Genomic DNA, 14,456 nt, shown 5'->3' with positions numbered 1-14,456 from the left:
GAATCCGTCGGGTTGTCTGACGGCCATGCCCCCCCCCCCCTCCATTTCTGATGCATGCAACCCGGTGACGATGCTCCACAATCCGATCACGTGCGACGAAAAACCAGGGCAATTCGGCGCAAAACGGAAATAATCGCAAAACCCGATGAAAGTGTGGCGTTCAGACCCTTAGTAGATGTGCCCCAATATGTTACACGCATTACACTGAAAAGCACTGTATCATGCGCTGAGTTAGGGTTATGGGGGGGGGGGCGTGGCTGGCCACCTCATCTGACCCGAAGCTCCCTGAGCACTGCTTCCACACCCCTGTAAACAAACAGGGGTACGGATCATACGGACCATGGTGCGGGTCATCAGGAGTGACGGAGGAGGTGAGTGCATATTTATTTTTTAAAAAGCCCGTCCCAGTCCGGCTCCTAATTTTTTGAAACTTTTGGACTTCTTTAGTTATAGCTAATAGAAGCTGTCAGGCCCCATTCATGCCTATTTAAAGGGGTTGTCCAATAAAAAAAAAAATCGAGAGGTGGCCTGGGGGTGGCAGTAAAAGTAAATAAACTTGAACTTACCTTCTCCTCCATCAATTGGTGCTGTGTCCCTGTTAGCTTACAGGAGCAAGCAGCTCGACTCTGAAAACTTCCATCCACCTGGCACGCCCAACTGTCCTCTGTCTGATACACATTGAAACTAATGCTGTATCAGGCACCAAAACAGGGGACGGGTGGGCGTCCCAGGTGGGTGGAAGTTGTTGAAGCCGAGTGTGCCTTCCCCTTTAAACATAGAACTGTCGGGGCATCCTTGACACCTTTAGGATGCAGTTATTTTGTAACTTAAGGCTCAGCCCCATTTTTTGTAATCTGACATGCGTCACTTTATATGGTAATAACTTTTGAACACTTTAACCCTCCAAAAAAATTTCGAGATGGTTATTTTGTTACATGTTGTACTTCACATTTGTGGTAAATTTTGTTTGATGCGTTTTGGGTTTATTCATTAAAAAAAAAAATTACCAAAGTTTCTGAAAAAATTTGCCATTTTCAAAGTTGTAAATTATCTTGTTTTGGGACAGATAGTTTTATAACCCAAACAAGTTACTAACTAACATTTCCTTATGTCTGCTTAATGTTTTTACAATATTTGAAATGTCTGGATATTTTATTTTTCTATGTCATGTCATGATTTTTATGTCAAGCTACTTAAAAATCAAACATTGGTGTTCTGTGTTTCCCAGGAGATTTTAGAATTGACCTTTGGGGGTCATCTTGTTTAATGAACTCTGAAATATATAATATTAGAACCCCCATTATCACCCTATTTTCAAATCTGCACTACACAAACTATTAGAAACAGCTTTTAGGAAGATTGTTATTAGAAACAAAATGGAGGAAAGATTTAGAATGGTTAAATGTTGTCCTTAATACATTTATTTAGCCCTAAAATTTACACATTCATTGAAAGATTAAAAAAACATCGTAAAATTAATAACACAATTTCTCCCGTGCATGGAGACACCTGTGGGTGTTGTATGGGCGCACCACGAGGTGCAGAAGGGAAGGAGTGCCCTGCATTACCAAGTTTTGTCCTGTAGAATTTTGTGTTTTTTTAGTTGGTTCATGGGAGCACTAATGTAAGCTATAAAATATTTGTTTTTCCTTTAATGTTGCCATGTGAGGGCTTCTTTTTTGCGATATTAGATACGTTTTTCGGTTATACTATTTTGGGGTGGCTATACCATATTAATGACAATTTATTAACATTTTTTGAGGGAGTATTGTAGAAAAACCATCAATTCTGTAATTTATTTTTTACTTTGTTGTTTTTTAATAGGGTGTTTAGCTTGTTTATATTTGGTATTTGCCTTAGTAACATGTTACCTTCATTCAACAGGTCAATATGATTACAGTGATACCAAATTTCTATATGTTTGCGTTTTACTAATTTTGGAGAATTAAACCCTATGTGGGGAAAAAAATTTATAATTTTTTTCATCACCATTTTCCAAGTGGCGATTTCTGTCAGCTCCGCAGAGATTAATGGAGCAGAACAGTCATGCTCGTCTGTCTGCTCCATTACGATGATGGAGCAATGAGGGGTCCAACGGAGGTAAGTGGGACCCTATCTGACCCCTTGTTTTCATAATCTGTGGGTGCCTCATCACTGAGACCCCCACTGATCAGCAAGTTAGGCCCTATCCTGTGGATAGGATCTAAATTGTGTTAGTGAGGAGAACCCCTTTATCCGGACCGGCTCCATGATATACTATAACTGCATGGAGCGCTAAGTTACAACTCTCTATGCAGTAATAGTATCATGGTATCATGGAGCGCTAAGAGGTTAAAGGGGTCATATGTTAATGCAGTTATAATAAAAAGCAACAAAGTCCTTGCTAATGAATATGTTACTATCATAATGTCAATAATGGCAAGATATTACTGGTAAAATTTCTTCGTCTACCATACCACGTGCTGGAAGGCGTCTCAATCCAGGCTCCGAACGAGGCATCCGCCTTTGCAAATGCTAATTGCAGAATTACACCTGTAATAAAAAATATGAAAATTATCTCAATTTACAGTTGCAAAAATCCCCTAAAAAACATAAAAGGACAAAAATAAAAAAAAATTACAAGTTTGATATGATCATAACAGATGATATAGATTTACCGATGTAGAGAGATAGAAGATCACAGTTTAAAGATGCAGAACCTTTTTTTGTTTGAAAAAATGATGATGTCTAATGAACAGCTCATCGAAACAAAATGTATTGGAGACCGTCTTACCATCTTTGATGTACTGGATGGCCTGGTCCCTACGATGGACTCCTACTCTTTCCCACTGGTTGGTGTTATCCAAGAAATGTGTGGCTATGAGAGGGGCCGTCATGCTCATCATGATCTGCTCTCCACATCCATGAGGGGCATCGATCAAGTGGCTGAGAAGAACACCATCTAGAGATTTCTCCACCATTTCACTTACCGGAGTTCCTGGGAATTATGGGAAATGAGTCATAAAATCAGGAGAGGAACAACCTAAATTATTCATAAAGATTATTCTTCATGTATTTTACAGTTTGTATAAAACAAGAGGGTTTTCTAACCAGGACTCACCTTGGACAGTAACTATAGTGTTCATTGCTGTATTAGGGACCATATTTTTGGCATCTACTGCCGTTACCCGTTCTTCTTGCACACCTCCTGCATGTCACATGGTAAAAAATTCAAAGATTCAATACCATGAATAAAAAAGAAAGCCTGAAAGTTGGGTTTTTATCTACCTAACTGGTGGATGGAGTTGTTCATGAGTCCAAAACAATATACAGACCTTTCACTTCTGGGTCCAAAACAACTGACGTGAGTGTCTGTATCATTTTCCTTCCTTCTGGCTGGAGAGAAAAGAGGTTGTTCAGAAAAGGATCGATGAAGGATGATTGAGCTGAAATGATCAGAATGAGATTGTGAAATCTTTCCAATGGATTCTGTTGAACCTCCGAAACTCCATATCAACCTTTGTAAACAACCAAATGCCTTCTTGGTAGACAATGGCACATGGAGTCTCATATGGTTACATTTTAACATGCTGAGTCATATGTCGAAGCGGCAGTAGAGGATAACAAGGTCAAAATGTAACATAATAGATTGTCCATAAGGCGTGGAATCATCATGTGGCCTCCTGCGTGATTACGGAGGTACTAAGACTGATAGATGACCCTTATTAAATCTAGGCTTGAGACCTATAGTCCCATCCTGCTTTGTTACGTACCACAACCTTCAGTTTTTTCTTCACACCATCAGATACATATTGTCCAGCTGCCTTCACCTCAATGTCATGTTCTCCCAATTTTAAGGGTACAATGACAAATGGGACCGACACTGATGATGACGGTTTTATGGTTACTTCTTGGCGATGCTTCTTCTTGGCCGTGGAGAGACTGCATAAGTCTTCATTGTAGGTCCAGTCTACACGAACCTGGACCAACGACAGCAAGGCGGCCATTACTGATGTGTGAGAAGTAAAAGAGTTTACAATACAAGAAAACTTCTTTTATGCAGCACAGCTGAAGGAGTTGTGGGGCCACACAGTCCCGTGGCTCAGTTGATGGTAGTGTACATGACTGGCAAGATAATGGAATGCATGGGATAGGAGTTATTATTTATGATAGGCTTGAATTAACGGAGGCTTCTATCACAACATATCGTGATTGTTCTCTGATTGTGCTTTGCTTTTTTGGAATATGTTTTTTTAAGCTTAATCGATGCATATTTTCCAGGGCTATAATTATAATCTGGATAACTTGCCTTAAATTGACTGTTGCCGTAGTTGTAGAGAATGGCCCGGATCTCGACTTGTTCATTTCTCACCACAGAATATGGAAGCCTCAGATCAATGAAGAAGTCCATCATCACCTGAATATTATGAGGTTCAGACACACAGATACCTGTCAGGAAAAGAGAAAATGGCAGATCCTAAATGAGTGACTTCAGAACTATATGCGTAAAATTCTGAACAACTGTGTATATACACAACATTACTCACTCACTATTCTGCTGCTGATGCAGTCACTGTGTACATACATGACATTACTTATCCTGCACTGATCCTGAGTTACATCCTGTATTATACCCCAGAGCTGCACTCACTATTCTGCTGCTGGTGCAGTCACTGTGTACATACATGACATTACTTATCCTGTACTGATCCTGAGTTACATCCTGTATTATACTGCATAGCTGCACTCACTATTCTTCTGCTGGTACAGTCACTGTGTACATACATAACATTACTTATCCTGTACTGATCCTGAGTTACATCCTGTATTATACCCCAGAGCTGCACTCACTATTCTGCTGGTGCAGTCACTGTGTACATACATGACATTACTTATCCTGTACTGATCCTGAGTTACATCCTGTATTATACTCCAGAGCTGCACTCACTATTCTGCTGCTGGTGCAGTCACTGTATACATACATGACATTACTTATCCTGTACTGACCCTGAGACACTAATCACATATAAAGCTTGCCTAAGGGAGCTAAGGAGATGTTTCTCGCTGTTTGGGTGACATTTATCAGGACTTCTACGCAAGAATACGGGTGAATAAGCCTTGAAATAATGTAATTGTCTACGAAATACCAGTAATTGCTATTATTTTCCCCTTCACATGTGTATTTGAAGGGGTGTGAAGGGGGCGTGGCTCCTCTTGAGGTATCCAATGATGCTTGTGGGGTTGGGCTTCAATCATACGCTGGTAGTCATTGCTCAGCCTTTGTCTCTCTCTCATTTTAGATGCATTGGATTATTATAAGGTAGTTGCTATCAGCAGGGGGCATCCTCCAACATATCTTTTGGACCTGTCCTCGCCTGCAACCTTTTTGGCAAGAGGTCAGGGCTCTCCTCAAGCTGTTATAACGGTAGACATACCACTCTCTCCCTTATTCTACTTGCTGAATGTCTCCCCCCAGCCCCTGGCCAAGACAACCACCAAGATGAGTCTACACATTCTAACAGCCGCGAGGTGTTTAATCTCACAGTTTTGGAAGATGCAAGTCCCGCCCTCCCGACTGGACCTTCTCTCTAGGGCAGTGATGGTGAACCTTTTAGTGGCCCAGTGCCCAAACTGCAACCCAAAACCCCAACCAAAAGCAGTAACTTATTGCTCCCTCTTCTTCAACAACCTTCAATCATATTGGCCTCCAGAGGACAAGATGGAAAATTTGCAACATTTTAGCTTCTTTCCAGTGTTCCTCTGAACACAGAGATACGTGGGGCCAGCAGGAGGTCCACCAAAGATAATTCGGCCCAGTCTACTCATTCTCCCTCTTCCTACAGTCACAAGTAACAAAGTAAATATCACTTTAATATATGACTGAAAGCCGCATCTTTTAAATTGCTTGAAACGTCAGGAAGATTCTTCGAGTCCTGTCTGGTGTGATGGGGCGATGACCCGGGTGCCCACAGAAAGGGCTCTGAGTGCCGCCTCTGGCACCCGTGCCATAGGTTCACCACCACTGCTCTAGGGTAAGGGAAACCCGAAGCATGGAGTCCATGACTGCCTCTCTGAACAATGTCGTCCTAAAATTCAACAAAACTTGGGAGCTTTGGGATCGCTATTGGGCAGAGGAGCTAGGACAGGGTGGAGATTGATTCCCTTCCCCTTTTCTCTCCTTCCTTTTGTCTTGTCCTAATGTTATGTGTTGGGATGTCTCTCTGTGTGATTTCCTCTGTTGATACTAGCATCTTCTTATTTACTTTTTACTGGTTTATTCTGAGGTATGATGAAAATTTGGTATTTTTTATCTAGCATAAGGTATTTGGATTGGGGCTTATGGCACTTAACCACCCCAAGGGGCATTTATCTACAGACTGAACTGACATCGCAAGTGACTATTAGCTCACTTCTTTTATTAATGGTTTATCCTGGAAAAATTTTGATGCATGACCTGCACGTGCTAACTTTTGATCTGTTATTGAAAATATTTTAATAAAATTACAATTATAAAAAAATAAATAAATAAGGAAGTTGCTATTACATCTCAGTTTGCCGTTCATCTAATACATGGACTTTTCATAAAAATATAAGAAGTAACTTACCTTTATTCTCAGACAGACTTACAGCCAGAACCTCCCAAGTGGTGATCGACTCTTTTAAGAAAACATTAAGAGACTTTGTGGAAATTCTGTTAAAAAGGAAATAGAGGAAAAATGTAAAAATCCCAAGATATTTCATAAAACTATAGAAAGTGATCATTGAAACAGATACAGGAAGAATTCAGATTTTTTTTCCCCCAAAGCAGCAGCATTCTGTTCAAAATATCAGTCCTTTTTACTTGAAAGAGAGAATTTTGTTGGAGAATGAATTCTAGATGTAGTGTCTTTAAGTTATGTCATCAATATATCAGCATAGGTCTGATAGCCTCTACCCCATCGATTGGTTATTAGAAGCCACATAATGTTCACACAAATTTTTGGTCTCCTCATAGCACATCAAGCACAGCGCCATACAGTATACAGTGGCTGTCACTGGTATTGCAGCTCATTTTCATTCTTAAATAGAAGCATCTGATCAGTGTGGGGGGGGGGGGTCATATACTTGACCCGCAGTTTTATACTAATGACCCATTCTAATAATAGGTTTTCTGCATCCAAGCAAACCCCTTTAATGAATACATCGTGCTCACATATTTCTTTCTTACCCTTTAGGATCTGGTCTTTCATTCATGATCTCTATTCTCCATAACCAGCTCTCTGGAAATTCTGATCTGCATACAATATCAGCATCATCAATATAATTACTGTCCTCATCACCTGACGGAAAAAAAATGTTGGTATTAAAAAGAAAATTATATATATATATATATATTTCTATGTATTTGTATTTTCAGAAATAATGATTTTTTTTCTGAAATAATGCAATCTCCATTGATCAACAAAATTATATTATATTGCAAAAATGTGAGGATGATAATTAGAGAACAGCAATAACTGGAGCACAGAGAAGTATTATATTGAAGTCCCCAATCAGTACGGAGCACACAGGACCCCAGCACCAGCCACAGAAAGTCAGCACCGGTCACAGGACCTCAGCCCCAGCCACAGGACCCACTGGTCTCTCACTCAGCCCTGCTAGGATCTGCTCCGCTCTTCCAGGATCTTCCACAGTTCTGTGACTGTTGTGGGTTTCTTGGCCTTAACTTTGTCACCAAGAATTTTCCAGAGGTTTTCTATTGGGTTTAAATCAGGGCTCTGGGCTGTGGCCATTTCATTCTTTCGATGTCTTCTGTTTCCAGGAATTGCTTTACCCGTTTTGCTGTGTAACGAACCCCGTGTTGTTGAAGACGGTTCCGATACTTGCTTTGATTCTGCCCTGTAGCTGCATGAGAGGTCCAACTCCTGCTACAGAAAACATTCCCCAAACCATGACACTTCCTCCACCACCTTTCAATTACTTCCTTACACACTTTGGGTTCAGTCTTTCCCAAGTTCGTTGAAGAACATAAGGTTTACCATCAGATTGAAAAAATTAAACTTCATCACGAAAATGAACTTTGGACCACTTCTCCTTTGACCACACAGCATGCTCCTCAGTAAAGGTTATTGTAGCCTTTTGATTCTTTCAACTAATAAAAGGTTTGGTCACTGCAGAGTAGGATGTCAGTCCAACTGCTTTTAAACTTCGAGACAATGTATGACGAGACAGATCTTTCCCATCTTCAGTGCTGAACTGATGAGCGATTCCAGCTCCAGTGGAAATTCCAGTGTTGAAATGATTCCCCATGGAGATTCTTTGCATTATACTGTCCTCTCTTGTCTTGTTTCTTTGGGGCACCAGCCTTCTTAGGGGACTTGAATGAGTTTATGAAGTGGTAAAGATGCAATGTTCTAGAAATCACTGACTTGGAACTTCTCTTTCTATGGTGGATAGTGTCACCCCTTTGGCTTTCATCTGGACAACCTGCTGCCGGAGGGTTTCAGTCACTTTGGAATGGCACAACAATTTTAGCAAATTCAGTGAAATCACATAGGTTTTGTCAGACAAATAAAGAAATTAGCACCAGCTTCCAGATTAACGCCAAAAACTTCTTCTCTAATTGTGATCCCTGTTCTTTTTCCTTTAAATTTTTATTCTTGACTTTAGAATATATAAAATTTATGAAATAAGCATAAAATACTGATATAATACTTATATTAGGATACAATCATATGGGACACACAAAGGCATATAGGACATTGGGGCACATTTACTAAGGGTCCGAATCGCGTTTTTTCCACCGGGTTTTCTGAATTTTACCATTTTGCGCCAAATTGCCCCTTTTTTTTGGCGCACGTGATCGGATTGTGCCACATTGGCGCCGGCTTGCACGCGATGAAAAAAGGGAGCGTGGCCATCAAAAAACCCAACGGATTCGGAAAAATCATGCTATTTAAGAAAAAAACAGTGTCGCTTAACACGCCCTTACATGTACCAGAAAGAGGATGGTGGACTCCGGGGGACCTCGGCGCAGCAGCGACACCTAGTGGATATCGGGCGCACGGACCTTAGTGAATCCCAGCAAGCTCCGAATCCTCGTCGGAGAACGCACCGCTGGATCGTGACAGGACCGGGTAAGTAAATGAGCCCCATTGTGTGTTCTGTCATTTTGAGTGTATATAAAGAAATGATAGGCTCACATAGTGTTATCTTTGCCCCAGCTGAAATACCATAGGCCATCAATTGTACCCAAATTTTTTCTAACATTTAGGTTAATTAAAGCAAAAGCTGTATGAAGCAGAAAAGGGGATGTACCATAATAAGATAATGTATTGAGAAATGACAATCTCACTGATTGGGGGACAATTATCAGGGATTATATGCCAGAAAACTGGTGTATAAGCCCTGAAATAATCGCAATTGCTAGCAAACCATCTTCACATCAAGGGGGCATGGAGGGGTGAAAAGGGAGGCACAGGTGGTTCATAGAGGTAACACAACCTGCAAGGTTTTAGAGTGAAAAAAAAAGTTTTAGATTTACGCTTAGCATTCAGCTACATTTTGATGGTAAGAGGCACCAAGCTTGGTTTTTCTCCAGATGAAGGAAAGCGAAGTGACACCTTTAACAACCTTTGGTTGACCAGCCTAGCATAGAGATATAGGGGCTTATTTATTAAGGGTCCACGGACCGCACTTTCGTTGGATATTCCGACATATTTGGGTTTTGCACGGCTAGGACAGGTATTTAAAAGGGGATTGTGTCGCACGCAATTCTGCCGGCTTTCATGCGACAGAAATTGGGGGGCGGCCCGTCGGATGATCCAACAGATTTGGACTGAGCGCGGGATTTAACTTTAAAATTGTGTCGCAAGACAATGCACTTACATGCACCAGGAAGAAGAAGGTGAACTCTGGGGGACCTGAGCGGGGAAGCGACACATGCAGGATATTGGGCGCACAATCTAAGTGAATCGTGGCAGAGTGCATTATCATCGGACATTCCAGATCAGGGATCGCGCCAGGGAATTGACATATTCATACTATCTATTATTCTATAGATTGCAACTTCATGCGACAATAGAGAGACCAATTGCCTTGTGTCTCCTTCCTAGTTAGAATCGGGCCCTGATGATCGCGTATCCCATCTCCTTACTTCTTGCAGTATCATCCGTTCTGTGCAGACTCTTTTCAGTTTCCCTTTGCTTTGTGATGTGTTTGCAGCAATCCAGAAAAGCGCCCACACATTTTGCTCCATCCATAATATGGCGTGCCCGACGCTCACAGTCATGACCCATTGGGTTGTCCAGCATACCGTCCTCACAGCATTTCTTCTCTGGCCCTGTGTATTCTGATGCTGGAAGGATGAAGAAGATCATTGTCAACATAGAACACAGAAAAATAGCAAATGTGGCGCACAAATTCAAGATGTGGGTCCAGATACTCCAGACCTGGCAGTAGCCTTTGTACTCTACGAAGGGCTTGTTAGAAATGTTATCCTAGAATATCTCACTGCAAATAATAAGTAAAATGGACCATGGGGAAGCTGTGGTTGTTGTGTATGTAGAATTTTACGAGGCATTTGATATTGTACATACAATGTGACTGCTGGGACTGGGGATAAATCGTTTTCATTTGGTTAGTGATAGCGAAGAGATGGTCGCCAATAATTCCACATTTTCAGATTGGGATGCATTTACAAGTTATGTTTGACTGAGATCAGTATTGGGCCCTCTTTCTTTTGAATATTTTTTATTAATGACCTAAGAGTGTTTACAGAGTATAATTTTGATATTAACAAATGATACTAAGCTCTGTAATTAACACAAAGGAGGATAGTATAACATTGCAGAGGAGAATAGTACAATATGACAGAGGAGGATAGTAAAATATTACAGAGGAGGATAGTAAAATATTACAGAAGAGGACAGTATAATATATGAGAGGAGAATAATATAACATTGGAATTATATGGTATTACATAACAGAGGAGGATAGTGTCATATTACAGGAGAGGATTGTATAATATTACTGGGGGGGAGGAGAATAGTATAGTATTACGGATAGTATAATATTACAGAGGAGGATAGTATAATATATGAGAAGAGAATAATATAACATTGGTATTATATGGTATTACATTACAGAGGAGGATAGTGTCATATTACTGGAGAGGATTGTATAATATTACTGGGGGGGGGATAATATCGTTTTACAGGATAGGATAGTATAATATTACAGAGGAGGATAGTATAAAATCATAGTAGAGGATGGCATAATATTACAGAGGAGAATAGTATAATATTAGACAGGATAGTGTAATATCACAGAGGAGAATAGTATACTTCACATAAGGAGATAGTAAACATTACAGAGAAAGATAGTATAACAATACAGAAAAGGATAGTAGAGTATTACAGAGCAGGATAGGATAATATGATAGAAGGATAATATCATATTATAGATTTATGATTGCTGGTAGTATGAAGAGAGAAATTGTTACAGAATAGTGATGGGCACATTCATCAAAGTTCGGGTTTTGACAGCTGAAAATTATGGGGTAATAAAGGGCAATTACCTTGCTAACTATTAGCTAGGTAAAGTACTTACAATAATAAAATAAGATTACAAAATAAATAATTTAAAAAAATTAATTAAAACAAACAAAATACTGTTGTCACTATCCAATAAGATGCTGTGGGTACCTAGACTGTGCTTTTAGAAGCTCTGGGTATCTAGATACAGAGCAATGATAATACCACAAGCCCTTCCTCTCCCTACAGTTAAAGACACTGGTTGGTTGGGGGCCAAATGCTAGTTTATTGGCAGATCAGCTTCCCAGTTTCTGGTACAAGTCCGGTTCCAGGGACCCGAATCCACAATGTTTGACATGGACCTGAATATTAGACTATGGTTCCGCTCATCACTACTAATGTAGGTAAATGTAAGGATGTAAGCATTTGAGCCACGGAAACAGATGACTCAATTATGTTTTAGGCATAAATTAGTTGGCAAAACCAAAGTAGAAAAAACTTGGGGAGATTGTTGGGCAGTGAACTAAAATTAAATTATGAGATGTAACATGAGATGTAACATGAGATAGGCATGTATGCTCATAAAAAGTACATACATTGAGTTTAGAAAAAAAAATGTTCACGAGACTATGCAATAACAATGTACAGGTACAGAATCTTAATGATATTCTATGATATAGGTTTGTACTTATAGTAAAGGGGTAGAAAAAATAGAAAATCAGATTCGCTCACCCAATCACCCGAATTGTATCCTCCTCCAATCCGTCCTTGTGGTGGTGCCCGCCACCGAATCCTTGACTGAAAAAACTCTGAATTTGGCAACAACAAATATAGCAAATGGCAGCACTCCAAATCCCACGTAGGTATGTTGTTTCAATGGCAAAAAATTCTTTATTCAGTAAAACATGCGCACATATGGAATGACACACAAGCGTCTTAGATCGACGCGTTTCGACGCTATCGCATCTTAGTCATGATCTAAGACGCGATAGCATCGAAACGCGTCGATCTTAGGCGCTTGTGTGTCATTCCATATGTGCACATGTTCTACTGAATAAAGGATTTTTTGCCATTGAAACGACGTACCTACGTGGGATTTGGAGTGCTGCCGTTTGCTATATTTATTGTTGCCAAATATAGTAAAGGTGTATTATCTATACCCAGACTGTTTTCCCATCTTCAGGGTTCTTTACTGTAAAAGCATGTCGAATCTCTGCCACATGATCTTGTGATAGTGAGACACTGGACGGGTCCAGCAGGGGCAAAAATTACATCAAATGTTGATTCAGAAACTTTTTCTGATGGCATTTTTTGGAGTAAGGAGGGAATTTTCTCCCACTATGGGCTACATGGTATTGGCCTCATGGGGTATTTTGTCTACCTCTGAATCAACACTCTAGGTGAGTAGACCTGATAAACCCGTGTCTTATTCAATCTAATCTACTATGAAAGAAAGAAATACATAATACATACAATAATATATACATCAGGTGATTTTAGCAGGTGACCACTTATTGTCCTATCTTTACCTTTCTTGTCCCTTTCTTGAATCAGTATGGCTGAGGAACGTCGTCTACGCTTTAGCTTTTGGGGACATAAAGGCTCTGAGAAGAAAGGTAAAATGTAAAATCCCTCATAATAGGTAAATTTGTGGATATTGTGGAATTTTTCAGGGTCTCCATCATGATTAATAATGGTACTAGTTGAACAATCCTCGAACAGTCCATGAACCACTAATGGGAAGACTAAAACATTTAGAATTGATCACCTGATCTCTGAGGAGTTGTTATCTGGAAGTTTGTCTGTAGTGCAAGGCCGGCATCATAAAACACCCCTGGTGTATCGGCACCACTTCCCGGTGTGCAGCCAATGTCGTATCTTTCCACCGATTCCCAGACCTTTACAGAAGGAGATAATACTCAGTGAAAATTGCATTCTAGTCACATAATAACTTTAGAGATACATTGCATATGATTCCTATTTTCGACCTTTTTCTGGGTGATCTTTAGTTTACTGTTGATCACGTAGACACCTCTATCCACAGCCACCAGTCCCACAGTAGCCTTATGATCTGCTTGTAGCTTCAGCTTCATGGAGTTTGAAGGCCTCTGAATTGCATTGTCTCTGTCTCTTTCTCCTGTTATCTTTAGCTGTATAAAACATTCAATCATTAAAAAAGAACATAAGAAAAAATTAATTTCTACACTTAGAATCCATTCACCAAACCCAACCAAGACTTGGAGTCATCTTCTTTTTGTGTGGAGGACACGCTAACCTCGAATTATTACTGCTTGTGACAACAACAGTTATGAGTTGTGACCCAGGGTGATAGTAAAGACTCACCGGCCCCAGGACCGAATTTTTTCTTACACACAACTTTTCCTAAACTTTTAGCAGCTCACATTGAAAAAGAAATTGCAGCCGAGTTAATTTCTATGGTTAGAATTTGTAATTATTGTGAGAATGAAGTAGAAGGAGACCTCCATTACTATACATAGTCTATATATAGACTTACTGATGACCTAATAATCTCTTGAAGGGAAATGGGAAAACATCTAGCGGCATGTGTCATAAATCACAGTGCACAGGGTAAGGCTGAAGGATTTACGATGATTAAATTATAGATGTCAAACAAGGATTAAAGTATTTTACAGGGGCTTGTGGATTTGATTATATCTGTGACCACTGCGACCGTTGCGGTGTACAAATTCTATGGTCACTGAGACAGGCGGTCATGCCACCTGCTTGACATTTAAAACTGATGAGGACAGTCATTTACTGTTGCACTTGTATTACATGGCATCAGGAAGACAGATCTTTTATGCTCTTTGCTCATGGTTCCAGTGCAGTGGGCAGCTCAACGTACCAGTGGCCTCAACAACTCCATCGAGTGAGGAGTGTGATTTAGAAATAGCAGAGATTGGGAAAAAAGGAATAAAACTAAAGACGACGGAAGAAAAAGAA

General features: G+C 40.1%; 1 protein-coding gene across 1 annotated transcript in view; it reads right to left on the bottom strand.

The window, feature by feature from the left end:
- Positions 1-14,456, bottom strand: part of LOC140128249 (venom factor-like) — a 50,654-nt gene that overhangs the window by 15,386 nt on the left and 20,812 nt on the right. Inside the window, exons 14-25 of the mRNA XM_072149808.1 lie at positions 13,481-13,642; positions 13,261-13,390; positions 13,022-13,096; positions 10,115-10,315; positions 7,187-7,298; positions 6,585-6,670; positions 4,289-4,428; positions 3,753-3,959; positions 3,315-3,375; positions 3,101-3,187; positions 2,774-2,977; positions 2,457-2,532 (exon numbers count right to left, since the gene is read on the bottom strand). Of these exons, the coding sequence (XP_072005909.1) occupies positions 2,457-2,532; positions 2,774-2,977; positions 3,101-3,187; positions 3,315-3,375; positions 3,753-3,959; positions 4,289-4,428; positions 6,585-6,670; positions 7,187-7,298; positions 10,115-10,315; positions 13,022-13,096; positions 13,261-13,390; positions 13,481-13,642 (1,541 nt within the window). The remainder of the gene's footprint in view (positions 1-2,456; positions 2,533-2,773; positions 2,978-3,100; positions 3,188-3,314; positions 3,376-3,752; positions 3,960-4,288; positions 4,429-6,584; positions 6,671-7,186; positions 7,299-10,114; positions 10,316-13,021; positions 13,097-13,260; positions 13,391-13,480; positions 13,643-14,456) is intronic.

The sequence above is a fragment of the Engystomops pustulosus genome, chromosome 4, assembly GCF_040894005.1.
Source record: "Engystomops pustulosus chromosome 4, aEngPut4.maternal, whole genome shotgun sequence".
Classification (NCBI taxonomy): Eukaryota; Metazoa; Chordata; class Amphibia; order Anura; family Leptodactylidae; genus Engystomops; species Engystomops pustulosus.
This window is presented reverse-complemented; position numbering and strand designations above follow the sequence as displayed.